Below are 15,302 nucleotides of genomic sequence, written 5' to 3'. Positions count from 1 at the left end.
CCCCCCCACCCCACCCCACCCGTAATATTATTTTTGAAGACAATACTTGCCATATAGCTTTGGTCTATAATATTAGTACATTCGTCAAATTATAACTTTGGCATTTATTGACTTTTGATAACTCTTAGCAATATGCATTAAATTGTACAGACGGTCCTTGCTTTAACAGTGATATGTTCATGATGCAAAGTAAAAAGTAAAAATGACGTTTTTTTCTTAAAGTTTATTCATTTATTTATTTTAATGACAAAAATGATATAGAACATAGGTAAACTATATGAAACAAAAGAAACTTAAACTAGTTCTGATTCCATTTGATTTGATGAAACTCCTTGGGTAAGAGTTTTAGATCATTAGATATATTTTTATAAAGTAACTAAATGATAAGGTATTGTTAAAATGACGTAATTGATGTTAGTTTCTCGTAATTTTTTATAGTATGGCGGGTTCTTCCATGAGGGTGAACATTTTAGAATTCAGCCACATTCTCAAGGAAGTCAACACCACAGAATTGCCAAAACAACAAGGCCAATGGTTGCCTATCGTGACACCGCGCTACATGGTAAGACTGTTGCACTGCTGTTAAACTTTGTAGATAAAAATATGTTAAGCACGGCTACGTTAACATTAAACAAAACAAATAAACATATTATCATGTGTAACGAATTAAAACTGTATTCTCTTTTGTATATTTCGAAAGATGATGCCCATTCAAAAGGAAGGCCTCTTTTACACGACATCATCAACAAGAGGGCACTTTCTCATGGCAACAATCACGTGGTCGAAATTCTTGTGTTTCTGGATGATACTATTTACGATTTGTAAGTATTAAACAAAACAACAATTTTAAAATGTTCAATAAAGACGCAACAGTTCAACATTCAAATATCCACATAACATAAAACTACAACAGCAATGATAATAGTTAGCTGCAAGATAAGGGTTTAAGTATATATAATAGGAATCCAATGTGCTCTAGCGAATATATTCGATAATATTTTCAAATATTTTTAATGAAGCCAACCTACAATGCTTCTACTGTACAATACATGTTCTTTATCGTCAGTTTTCTGAAGATCAGTGGTGGAAATGAAGAGGAGACGTTAGCGAAAATGAAGATGTACTATACACTCATAGCAAATGATGTAAGTCATAGTCGCAGACCAATTGACGAACTGCCGTCTTAAAAAAAGTGTTGTCATATGTTCTAGTAGATATTTGCCAATATATATCAACTGGTTAGGGTTTTCTATTGGACCTGACTATCATTATGGTAAGCCAGTGTCTTCCATGATTAAAGACTTAGATCATCTTTGACCAACATACGTTCATGGGTTTGACGGGAGACATCATGTCGAATGGGACATGCGGGGTTTCGTTTAGGTGTCTTCTCTAATCATCTTTCAATCATTGTTTGTCCTTGTATGTTAACTCTATGATGTATATTTTCTTCGTTACTTTCCATTGGGTAGATGGACCTACGATACCAATCATTGAGTGATCGACATGACAAGTTCAAGGTCGACATTATGATTAACGGATTTGTGTTTTCAAAGGTGAGTTTTAGTAGGTGGATGAAGTTTCTGTATGTTTTGTCCTTAACTCAGTTGATGAAATAATTAGAATACAAACATATCCATATTCATTAAGGAACATTTATATATATATCAATTGTTTTCTGTACACGTAAGAAAAAAATAGGACATATATACCTCTGTTGCCACTTTTTTATGTTCAGAACTATATCAAACCTAAGTAGATATGCTTATTTGTGACACAAATAGAGTTAAAACAAATCAAAAATAACGTATTTTGTTCAAGATTATTATGTTTTTTCATCAGAAAGGTAATAGATTATATCCATTTCTTGTTATCTGTTTATGAAAAGACTTTAGATGGTTTTCCATGGATACCAAAATACCTTGTTGGCAACAATATTTACGACGCTGAGAATGCCATGAAGTTATTTGGACAGTACCAATACAGTAACAGGGAATATCTGCCGGAGTTTGACCATGCCATGCAATTCAGCAGGTAAGCGATTATATTTACAAACTCACGTTCATAATACAGAGCATACATCGTGAGTGAAAACAAAGTTAAAATTCTTAGTGGCTATTTCTCATTGCTCAAATGGAAAAATTGTTGAAACAAAAACAGGTGAGACAAGTTGGTTCAGTCACCGTACGAATGTTATAAGAAAATTTGAATTACCATTATGAAAAAAGCCTATCTACTGTTAAAGTCGAAACATTTCAATCTCACCTAATAGTTAACAGAACTGTTTAAAGCCATATTCATCTCTAAAATGACATTCAAGTCAATTTAAAATATATATCTTTGACTAAATGATGTTTCCTACAACGCCATATAAAGATCAGTTTATGAATTATTAATTATTGTAATAAGTCACTAGGAATGTTATTTCATAGAGACTAAAGTGTACTTTCCAGTCTGAAGACGTTTCTGTAGGGAGCTACAGAAAAAGATATTCCTTCAGGTCTACCCAACAATATTTATGTAAAATGAAAGGAAATTTTAATATATTGTTCTTGGCTTAGGCTTCTTACACACTCTGTTCAAAAACCTAAATCTTGTCTGTAGATTCATTCATATAAAACCGCAGAACTACGTGTCATGTGATATAATTGGTTATGGTGTGAATGAAAGAAAGGAGGTAATCACAGAATAATTCAGAAAAAAACGTGGAATATATGTTCATATTTGATATATCACAATATTTCACGAATAATATTCAAAGGAAAAGGGGCATTGCAGCGTAGTCGCGTCGAATTGTTTTTTATATATATATATACTTCTTTATATGCAGCTTATAGGGGAATTATTTCTAAGAATATTTCTTTCAAAAAATATATCCCCCTTTTTATGCAACCCTGTTTTCTATCATCTAATATTAAATGTCTGCCTTCCACAGAAGGGACCTTGCATTCTACGAGGATGGGTGGCAATCTGATCTATTGGGTAAGATGATACAGCTTGTTTATAAATAGCATGATGCGATGATGATTTCGATTTATACTTTACCATGCTGTTGCTGAATCGTTGATTGTAAAACCGTTGTTTTGATATTTCTGTCGAAAAATAACTGACCATGGTAGCTTTAATATAAAACCCTATTTATTTCAATTTGTTTTAATGGGTCATTGACATTTTTAAGTCGTAGTTCCTAATACAATTAGGTACACAGCTTAAATTTTGCCGGTCCGGTTTTTAAATGAAATACACTGTTTGATTGTTTACATTAAACCCGGATAGTTTTTGTTTTTAACGAGAGTTCGTTTACAATATAAGCTACTTTTAAAGCTACAATTCATTTGTACGTTGTAACTTTTGGCAAAAATATTGTTTTCGTTGATCTAGATTAAAATCAAATGTCCATTCCCCATTACACAATGCCTGGTTAGCTGAAATTGAATCCTTGTTTTTCGAAATGCCTTAAACTATGAGAGGGTTTTATTTACCTTATTTGTTTTGTTCGGTTTTAAAATATTGATTGTTTAAAGCGTTATTCCGTCTTTGCGTATTGCAGAGTTATCTTCTCTTGGGAGCAGGTATTGATTGTTACGTCATTGGTTTGTGTGAGAAAATTACGTCGTTTTCTTAAAAATTTATGACGTTACTCTCACAAACCAATGACGTAACAATAAATACCTGCTCACAAGAGAAGATAACTCTGCAATACGCAAAGACGGAATATAACGAAAATCATCATATTTTGATACAATTGACACCTGTAACAGAAACACATATCAATGATGTATTATTTTATATCATGCTAATTACATCAAGTAGTCGTGGAATCGAATTTAACAGCAAGGAATGTCAAGGAGAAAGTCAACCAAGGTACGGGATGTAATGGACAATAGACAAGCTGAAGGTGTGCGAATAGTGAACAGTATATCGCAAGCTCCGTCTACGTGGACAATGAACTCACACATGGCTCACAATCTAGATGAAAACAAATTATACTATGCAATAAAACTTAAGTTAGCTGTGTCCAATGTTTTTCGAAAAATATCTCGATCTCATCTTTGTCCCCTCTCTTAACTACAATTCTTTCTTGTCATATGTATATTTAAGTAGCTCTAACATTGCGTGATATGTATTGTAATCAATTAAATTTTGTCGAAGAGGACTTCATCAAGTTGGCAAAACTTGTGTCCAATTCGTTTGCAATAAAATATGTTTAAATCAAAAGGAGCCGACACATTGAGTGTGTTGTTCATTCAAGCTTGACTACATATATTGTTACCTTACATCGAATATTATAGTCTTCAGATGTTTCTAATAGATAGTTTGAATACTCAGTATTGATTATAAGTATTTTCCCGAGTTTAAATGTTTTATGATATTTCATTCTCTCCATATTACCCATTCGACTGTTAAAAAGTATTGAAATACAAATGAAAGTTGTCAAGTTGACTATTTTGATTTTTTTGAATGTATATATTTTTGAAATAATTCATTAATGTATTGCTCAAATTCACATTGCTTATATTTGCCAAGTATTGTTGTGTCCCGAGTTCATTAACACCATAAGGTTTATACGTGGTCTTCCTGTCTGCATACAGTCTACCAGTATAAACAAAACCATTCAAATTTTCTTAGGGCATTGACCTTCTCTTTTATCCTTTACACTTACTAATTGGCACATGTTTAATTTACCTTTTTTGATACGTCACAGGTGTTGCATTCAAGGGCACCACGTGTTCCACGCCGAGCCTGGCGGTATCCATAATAGAGGATGCGTCGTACGGTACGACGGGACAGACAGCGTCTCACGAATTAGGTCACAGGTAGGTCATATCTGTCATGGTAATAGCGTAAATGATCAGGTGTGGTGAACAAGGTCGGCGGTATGTGAAGTAGAAATATGTTTGGTCAAAGTTTCATCAGTTAGAGAAATATCATGAATGATAAGAATATAAACAAAAATTACAGTAAAACCTCGCTATACTGCCACCATTTCCCGAAAGAAATATTGGCGCTGTAAAGAGGTTTGGCGATAGATTATGGGGACAAAGAAATATGCTGGCGGTTAATGAGGTCGCAATAAAACAAAGAACATGACAACTTATCCAAGAAAAGTTACCCATATTGTCTGTTTTTCCAATGGTAAATCATTTGTTTACTTGAAACACAGGTGAATATGCAAGGTATAGTAGCATAATAATGAGAAAATAAAGGAAGGTATACAAACAACAACAAAAACATGCATGGATTCATCAGGATCATATTTTTATTTCCATACCCGTATACTCTCAATCAAGCATACATAATCAACCTCCTTCCCTATTCTAGACATGAATGACTTCCACAATAACAGTTGATATGGGAAGATTAAGGACCACGCGTCTTGAGTTGGTTTAGTAGAAAGTGTTTAAAAAAAGACGACGTATTGGCGAGGGCTACTGCGTCTTGGCATAAGCTCATTGGCAGTGCTTCTTTCAAGGTAAATAAACGTTGTCTTGCAAAATATTTAGGGGAAAAAATTGAGGGGGAAATTCGCGCCATCTAAAAGCAGTCTCAAGAGACCACAGTTTTTCATCCTCATTAAGCATTTACTATATGTATATAAATACTTCATTAAGAAACTCTTCCGTAGTTTTTGAGTTTTTGAGTATTTTCTTTGACCTACTCTGATCTGATGTTAGCATCCTTCAAGTTCAGGTATCGCATACAAGACACTCACTAACACAATAAAATACCCTTTAAATGTACAAGGACTATTATTTCTGTGTATCCGACAGTCTCGGGTCCAGTCATGATGGGGCAGCTGGCTGTAATGATGACAAGCAATACATAATGGCTGCATTTACTGCACAGTCTACGAAAAAAGTGGCAAGGCACATGTGGAAGATGTCGGAATGCTCCTCAGATGCAATTTACAAATACCTTAACAGGTGAGTGCCACTAAAACCTCAAGGTCCTAAAATGAAAGCAGTGTGATAAATAACTCGTTTTTGTTAAATTTAAATTAGTCTACACAGTATTTTATTCAATAAGACAACGCATTTATGAAATATATGTGTTTCATTTTTCTGCTTATTTCATTAATGACAATTTTCACGTCGTAAAACCACTTTGACTTAGAACGGTCCTAAAAAGAAAAAAACATTACTTCAAGTCATTATACATAAAAAGCATATCATCTTATTTTCCTCGTACCAGTTAAACCATCAATTGACTTTTTACAAAATTATAATATTAAATGTTTCCGCTCTATACTTTCTGTTCTTATCTATGTCTTATCACATCGACTACAAATCCCGATTTCAATCTTGTGCGCAAACTTTGACGCGGTTGATTAAGCTTCGAATGTGAATCTTAAAGATCGTAATGGAAAGTATCAATAGTTTGTTCAATTACGGTCTGTATTGTATTTTCACTATGCACCTGTGAACCATTTGGTAGATAGGTTTAATGATAAAAATGCACTCTTTGAAAAGTGGCTACCTTTTCTCCGTTAAATTTTTACAGACTGGGTAACCACGTGTGCACGAAGAAGAACAGTTTTTCCAAGACGGAATACGACAAAGACCACGGCCTAGCTAGCGGAGGACAAGTTTACGACCTGAATTCTCAGTGTAAATTAAGACAGGGCATAAATTCGTTCGTGTGCCGGGTAAATAATATAGAAAGTTTAGGTAGAAAGGTTGAATAATGGCATTTGAAACCTCGCTGCTTCTGTTTCAGATACTACCAGTATACCATGAAATGCTCGCCACCGTTTAATTCTCGACCTTTCGACCTCCGTGATATCAAAGAAAGTTCTGAAAATGCTATAATTGTATATATAAGGTTTATGAATGTCTCAATGTGCTATTTTTCAAGCAAATGAATCACATTTATGGAGGGAAATGCATGTTGAGAATAATCGACCGAAATAGACAAAAAAACATGATATCGTTGATGTTTGAAATAATAATTTCAGATTTCCAACCAATGAGATTACTTTATTACTATATTTACATTATTATCATATATGGCTGGTGAGTATTTTTAATGTCATGTCACTGATTGTGATAATATGTACAAAGCGCTAAAAATAACGGAGTAACATTGGTTGGTTATTTGTTGTATTGAAATGGAAAGTATGGTACATTGTATTTGATTACCAACTTAAACAAATATTCGACACAAATACTCACCAAGAGTATGCGATCCATTTTTGTCTAAACAAGGTGAAGACGTTCATCGAGAATATTACCTCAGTAGATGAATGACACACATTACGAGTCAAGGAAATCCTTCCATCTGTTCCTCATAACGTGGTGGCGCGAAATACATGTGTATGAATAAAATTGTGTGTTAAGGTATTGCGTTTTTGCCTCCATTTTAAGTGGTTGGATTATGTCTTACCTGTGTTTTTTTGTTTATTTTTTGTTCTCTTGATACTGCAATAATCGCTTAGTGAAGTTAAAACTGCATTTGTTCTTCAATTTTGTTTACACTCCAAACCGTACAGCATAAACCCTGTATCCTTATCAATATCATTTGTGTGAATCCAAAACTAATTATTCAAACAAGATAATGATTAGTTGATAATCGATGTTTACTGATTCATGTTAATGCACTCTATGATTTACAGGTAGCAGACACTACAATTTGCTCCCAAGGAATATTTTGTAAAATCGAAAACACGAATTACTGTCAACGTATTCTGGCCATGGAAGGTTCGGACTGTGGTCAAGGCAAGGTAGGTAACGCCGATGTTGTCCCAAGTTGGTTACTTACTATGACAGAGGGCCGTTTACAAAGATACGACGAATTCAGTTTAGCAGGTGTCGTCTTTCAGCCCTTTCGGAACACCTGGTCTTCTTCTTCTTCTTCTTCTTCTTCTTCTCATATTGTCCTTCCTGTCTTTAGTATTCTGCCGTGATATTTTTTATTCTTATTTGGACTTGGTTCACTGATAATGCAAACTTTGATAATTCAGAATGATATTACTGAAGCAGAAGAAGGAAATGTTACAGATATATGCAATAAGAGTAAGATAATTATAACAGGTATGCGTAAGGTAACAAATTACTTCATTACCCGTTTCAAAATCACCAGATTTGCAGACATTTTTTTTATTCTACTCCAACATATGAATATATTCTTAATTGAAACCAACTTGTTTCCTCGATTTAATACAGCGTCACTTATCTTTCTTCTTGTAGATATGTAACGAAGGCAAGTGTGTTCGTCAATCTAAGAATTCCAGCAATCGTCCATTGAGTCTGGGTGATAAGAAACCGGGGCTTCTAGAATCTGTTCCTAGAAATCCTTAAAGCAGACATCTAGTTCAAGCGATGAGGTCCGAAGTCATGTTAATAAATTTGCTTTAAAAACGCATATAGCATTTGTTCTCTCTTCCCCTTCTCATGTAAGTGGTAAGAATTGGTGAAATGAATTTCTCAGTAGGGAAACCAAACATAGGTTCGACACCACATGGGCAAAAAACACCAACCCGCTGACTAGGAGTTACTGTTTACAACATCACTCAATGCAAACAGACTCCAAATGATACTTAAACACCGTCTGCAGCAGGCACCAAGGAATGCAAGAGTCAAACATAGACCACCATTGTCAGGATAAACCTGGATCACTGCAACACTTACCAGCAGTGTCACATCTGGAAGGACCAGTACAACATAGACCACCATTGTCAGGATGAGCCTGGATCACTGCAACACTTGCCAGCAGTGTCACATCTGGAAGGACCAGTACAACAAAGACCACCATTGTCAGGATAAACCTGGATCACTGCAATATTTACCAGCAGTGTTACATCTGGAAGGACCAGTACAACATAGACCACCATTGTCAGGATAAACCTGGATCACTGCAATTCTTACCAGCAGTGTCACATCTGGAAGGACCAGTACAACATAGCCCACCATTGTCAGGATATACCTGGATCACTGCAATACTTACCAGTAGTGTCACATCTGGAAGGACCAGTACAACATAGCCCACCATTGTCAGGATGAGCCTGGATCACTGCAACACTTACAAGCAGTGTCACATCTGGAAGGACCAGTACAACATAGACCAACATTGTCAGGATGAACTTGTATCACTGCAACACTTAGCAGCAGTGTCACATCTGGAAGGACCAGTACAACATAGACCATCCTTGTCAGGATAAACCTGGATCACTGCGATACTAACCAGCGGTGTAACATCTGGAAGGACCAGTACAACATAGACCACCATTGTCAGGATGAACTTGTATCACTGCAACACTTACCAGCAGTGTCACATCTGGAAGGACCAGTACAACATAGACCATCATTGTCAGGATAAACCTGGATCACTGCGATACTAACCAGCGGTGTAACATCTGGAAGGACCAGTACAACATAGACCACCATTGTCAAGATAAACCTGGATCACTGCAACACTTACCAACAGTGTCACATCTGGAAGGACCAGTACAACATAGACCCCCATTGTCAGGATGAGCCTGGATCACTGCAATGCTTACCAGCAGTGTCACATCTGGAAGGACCAGCAAAACATAGACCACCATTGTCAGGATAAACCTGAATCACTGCAACACTTACCAGCAGTGTCACAGCTGGAAGGACAAGTACAACATAGACCACCACTGTCAGGATAAACCTGGATCACTGAAACACTTACCAACAGTGTCACATCAGGAAGGACCAGTACAACATAGACCACCACTGTCAGGATAAACCTGGATCACTGCAACACTTACCAGCAGTGTCACAGCTGGAAGGACCAGTACAACATAGACCACCACTGTCAGGATAAACCTGGATCACTGCAACACTTACCAACAGTGTCACATCAGGAAGGACCAGTACAACATAGACCACTATTGTCAGGATAAACCTGGATCACTGCAATACTTACCAGCAGTGTCACATCTGGAAGGACCAGTACAACATAGACCACCATTGTCAGGATAAACCTGGATCACTGCAATACTTACCAGCAGTGTCACATCTGGAAGGACCAGTACAACATAGACCACCATTGTCAGGATGAGCCTGGATCACTGCAACACTTACCAGTAGTGTTACATCTGGAAGGACCAGTACAATGGTGAGCTGCCAGGTTTACATATAACTTGCCAGCAAGGAGCTTGGATGATTTTTTCCAACATCACAATAAGACGAATTGGAAACGCTTGAGCAGAAAGGGATATAGTGTTTCACCATGATGAAGGAGATAATGAACAACAAGATCAGCACAATCAATCAATCGTCACGTTCCTGGTAAAAGCAAAATAAATTTGGCACACTACATGTACTTCAGACTTCGACCTCCAAGTAGCCTGAAATATCTCTGTCTGTTCTCTGTTGGAAACACCAGCACTACAAGTCTGCTCTTATTTAAGGACAAACTTGCACATATTGCCATTGAAATAGAATTTCATCACGATTGTAACTTTGACAATGCTACACATAGTTACCCTGCAAACTTCAGCTTATATGTTATCAGTTAATACACAGATACAAAAAATATAATGTTGAGAAAAAAGAACAACAACTCTTGTTTTTATTTCATATAATATACATTTATTTATATATTTCAAAGTTTGAACTGGCCTGACTGATTGGTTTTCACAACAACTTTCCAACACCCTCACAGATCACAGTTGATAAGGAAAGAACAGACATGTGTTTAGGCCACACCAAACTAGTTGTTGCTCTATTGCCTTCTTTCACATATCGTAAAACTTCGCTATACATATCTTGAGCGTCAAATTACACAATGTTTTGATGTAGTCTATCGAATCAATTTTAACTTCTTTCACTTTCACATTACAACATCTCAGTCATATTAACTCATTCACCCCTGAAATTTCATGTAATGAACTATACCAACCTTTGAATTGGAAGAGTTCAAATGTGACTTCAGGGGTGAATGAGTTATCTTCATATTTTCTGAAGTATTTCTGAAGTATTTATGAGAGGCTTAGAAATAATTCAACATGAAAACAACTGGAATACTTTAAAAAGTTAGTTTCGCTAGTAAAATCTTCAAACTGATATAAACTCATGAAAATATTCCTGGGCTCTTAAATCAGTCAGATTCTTGTTCCATGAAAATTGAATTGATAATAGACAAAACATAATTCATCAAAATTATTCAGCAACGATTTAACCACCCCAACCCTACCAGATAAACACATACAGATTTGGTGTCGCCCCAGCTGTATATAACACAGGCACTACACATAAAGGTGCATTTCTGGGGAGGGATTCTCTTTCATATATCAATGTGATGGTACATAGAACAAACTGATCAGATCGTTAGTTGTGCACTATGTATACTTTTCCAAACAACTTCAAACAAGCAAGCAAATCTTATGACTAAATCATACTTTAATCAAAATCTGCTGATTTCAAACACATCAGTACCACAGACCACCTATTTATCATAAAAAAGGAAAACATTTTTTTTTTTATTTAGGGATTCCCATACCACTGCAGAAACTGTATCTATGCACTGGACATTGATTTTACCAGCATGACTATAGCTATGATCATATATTTATGAACAGAAAACCATACCTTGCAGCACTCAAAAAAATAGAGATGAAATAAACATACAAATAATCAACAACAGTGTTCCGATTGAAAAAATCAGTAGATTGGGATTCAAACCCTGGATTTAGGATTGTTAGACTATCGCTCGAACAGAATGAGCTACCTGGTCAATGAAAGTGTCCTTGTCCAATGGCGCTACAGTAACATCGAAACGCAAGTAATTGGGAGGTTGCTGTATATAGGAAAAAAACACAACGCAGTGGTACAGGGATCCTTAAGTACACTCAATGGGGGATAAAAAGGTGCTAGATCAAAGGGAGGTAAGTCTATCAAAAACTCATCTTAAGTGACTAATCCTCTTTAAAGTATGACATCCAGTGTTTCATAATTTATAGAAAGCAAGCTATAATTTATTTTTAAAATATTTGGTCTAACAAAGATATATTTTTTACATCAAAGTGTATTTGAATGAAAAGATTTTGGGTGCAGTCTATAGGGAACTTTCAGCACATTTTACTTACATCCTCATTTACCCTACCAATATACTAAACAAATATTAAATGAAAATATATTTTCTGAATATTTGATATACAATGTAACTGGCTTGTAAGTAAAATGAAGTTTAAACAACAATACATATACAATAAGCCTGCTAAAATGATATCTCTACATGAATAAATTAATTTCAATACATGTATGTTATCCTGAAGTTGATGTAATCTAATGCCTTAGTATTTAGTAATCTTACATTAATGCTTACATGCCAACACCAGATACATCCATACAAACCTATAAAAACTCCTGGTTTTGAAAACTTCAGAATTATGTACAAGATTGGAAAGTTATTAGCTTTTGTAACACTGAATCATTAGGCTGAAATATTTGTTTGAAAATTGTACATGTATACTCGTATGTGAAAATAATTTCTAACCCATTCACCCCTGAAAACACATTAGAACTCTTCCAATTCATAGATTGGTATAGTTCATTATGGAGGTGAATGAGTTAAAGAGAATGTATACCGATTCATTACCTTGTTACTGATTCTGATACACATTTACTGTCTGAACAGGCTACATTTAATTCAATTCTGAGATGTAAAAATAGGTATTTTAATTTTCTCTCACAACCTCAATAGGTTTCCTCACTCCCAACTCATTAGTGGTAAACATTTTTGTTTACCCACTATTGGGCAACACCAATGACATTATCTCATTGGTCACCTTCTAGTTATGACGTGAAGTAACAGTGCTTTGCAACGGCATCTCCTATGGTGACATTATATTTCATGGCAATTGTCCCCCCCCCCCCCCCCCCCCAAGAGTATTTAGAAATATGAATTTCAGAATTTTATTTTATCCTCCCAACCTCAAGATGGTAAATGTTTTTGATTTCCCGCTAGTGGATAATACCAATCAACTTCTAATTATGACTCCAAGTGGCAGTGCATTGTAACGCCATCTTCTATGGTTATGATATAATTCATGGCAATTGTTACCCCCATCAGAAACAGAAATAATGTACATGTATCCAAAGAGAAACATATTGTCTGCTAGATATACTGTGATTGATATGGGAGAAGTAGGTCCCTAAGATTGTGAAAGTTTTTTCCTGTTCAGACAATAAATCTTGTATACCCTGGTACCTTTTTTGTATATTTCACTTGGAGAAAAAGTGTACATTTTTTCTTGTACTAAAAACATGGACTTCTTTGCAGATAACAATGCTAAAACCACAACATGTGTCTAGTATATATACCGGTATCTTATAGGGATGTACACCTATCCCTACCACTATTGTCCACAAAGTTAAATGCGATGAATAATTAATCAGGTGTATCTGTAATCAATAGAACGCTATACAGTAAAACCTCGATATCATGCCCCTCATTCCAATCACCAACTCGCTTACTGCCAACATAGTTCAACCTCCCCATTTTTCTTAACAATACCTTCTTGTGTGTCCCTCAGGTTATTGCCACACCCCCTTTATAATGCCATGATTTCCCTCGACAAATGGTGATATCATAACCAGGTTTTACTGTACGTAGATGTCTAACAAATCTTTGTACACTAACGTAATGTAGATTTTAAATAATGTGAATGCACTCTTCAATGATTTGTTTGAAATAAAAAATAAAAAACTGAAATTTGACAAAAGAAAATTATATTTTTCTGAGGTTTCTAGTAGCATTCCACTACATTCAATCAAAACAAAACCAATATTGTGATAATGATCAACAACAATGATAACAGATTTTTCAAAAGATTTGCAGTTTAAAATGCTAGTACAAGAATTATTATATTGGGCAATATTTGACAAAATTTTCATCATGAACTGATAAACAGCATTAGACAAATCCATAAATATACATAATATCTCGATAAATAAAACTAACAAAACACAAATCTGATTAACCTCTGAATTAGAAGTTCTGTTACTTAGAAAATCTCAATAGATCTCCAGAATTCATGTTCTATTGTACAGACATAAAACAAAATGTTTCTTCCCGATTCTGCGTTTCTAGTCAGTATCCATGGTCAACCTCATTCAAACACATTTTCTCTCTATGTCACTTGTGAGGACAGTTACACAAGTGACAGTTACAAGTCTTTGATGAAACCTTATGTCTCTGAAGTGCGGATACTAATACAGTGTACAAGTTTTCAAATATTCTGCTTGAAAGCTGGCCCACTGAAAAGCTGTTCTAGAACAATTTACTGTTTTCTCTAAAACTTTCTTGCAGGATTCTACTGAACAAATGACATTGGTTTTAATTAATGTCTGTTGACAGAAAATCTGCTTGGAAATTAAACCAAAAATACAAATAAAATGACTGAATCAATCATGATTTGTCAACTGAAGAAATGATGTTAACTGACTAAACTAATTATGTAAAGGACTGAATCAATGATGTTAATCAACTGAACTTATAATGAAGTATCAACTGAACCAATGATATTTATTGACTGAACCAATGACGCTTGTCAAATGAACCAATGACGCTTGTCAACTGAACTAATGATGTTTGTCAACTGAACCAATGGTGTTTGTCAACTAAACTATTTAAGTTCCTGACTGAACCAATGCTTATCAACTGAACCATTTATGTTTACGTATGAACCAATGATGCTTACAATGTTTTTCGACTGAACTAATGATATGGGCTATTCCAGTTACGATACCAACTGAACCGATGATGTTTACTGAACCAATGATGTTTTACTGAACCAATGATGTTTACTGAACCAATGATGTTTTAGTGAACCAATGATGTTAATGAATATCTACTGAACCTGTGATAACCACTGAACATTCATGCCATGATACCATGAATCCAAGTTAAGCTTTTGCAGCCATATGATAATAACTGTAGGACATTACTTCAATTTCAAGATTTGTGATATCAATAACTCTAATGAATACTATAACGTTTAAAGCATTTTTTGTTTTTATATAAAAGTAGGCACCAGGATCATTTTTAAGATAAATATAGTGCATTATAACATCTGAAAACAATAACATTGAGGGTATTCTCAAGAATAATAATCACACTGTTACTAACCAAGTTGTAAAAAGTTTAATTTAATACAAAATTAAACTGAATATTCAACATCATTAGTGCCTCACCTTCAAATTCGGGCTGAATTGTGCACCAAAGTATTATAAATGAGGTGTGGTGCACGGTAGGACTCATTGGAGGTAGAGGTTGTTCATTATTTACTACGAAATCAGATTTCTTTTTTCTTTTCCTAAAAACATTTTCAC

At 35.1% G+C, this 15,302-nt stretch overlaps 1 protein-coding gene across 1 annotated transcript; it reads left to right on the top strand.

Moving 5' to 3' along the window:
- The first annotated feature begins 458 nt into the window (after window positions 1-458).
- Window positions 459-8,355, top strand: LOC110440306 (ADAM family mig-17-like). The gene is made up of 11 exons (XM_021483288.1): window positions 459-562; window positions 701-821; window positions 1,067-1,145; window positions 1,473-1,556; window positions 1,889-2,034; window positions 2,936-2,982; window positions 4,706-4,817; window positions 5,772-5,924; window positions 6,502-6,646; window positions 7,613-7,720; window positions 8,187-8,355. Exons 1-11 carry the CDS (start codon window positions 532-534, stop codon window positions 8,295-8,297), a joined length of 1,137 nt encoding a protein of 378 aa, XP_021338963.1. The 5' UTR covers window positions 459-531; the 3' UTR covers window positions 8,298-8,355.
- Window positions 8,356-15,302: the final 6,947 nt, after the last annotated feature.

This window comes from Mizuhopecten yessoensis, unplaced genomic scaffold, assembly GCF_002113885.1.
Source record: "Mizuhopecten yessoensis strain PY_sf001 unplaced genomic scaffold, ASM211388v2 scaffold11179, whole genome shotgun sequence".
NCBI classification, from domain to species: Eukaryota; Metazoa; Mollusca; class Bivalvia; order Pectinida; family Pectinidae; genus Mizuhopecten; species Mizuhopecten yessoensis.
This window is presented reverse-complemented; position numbering and strand designations above follow the sequence as displayed.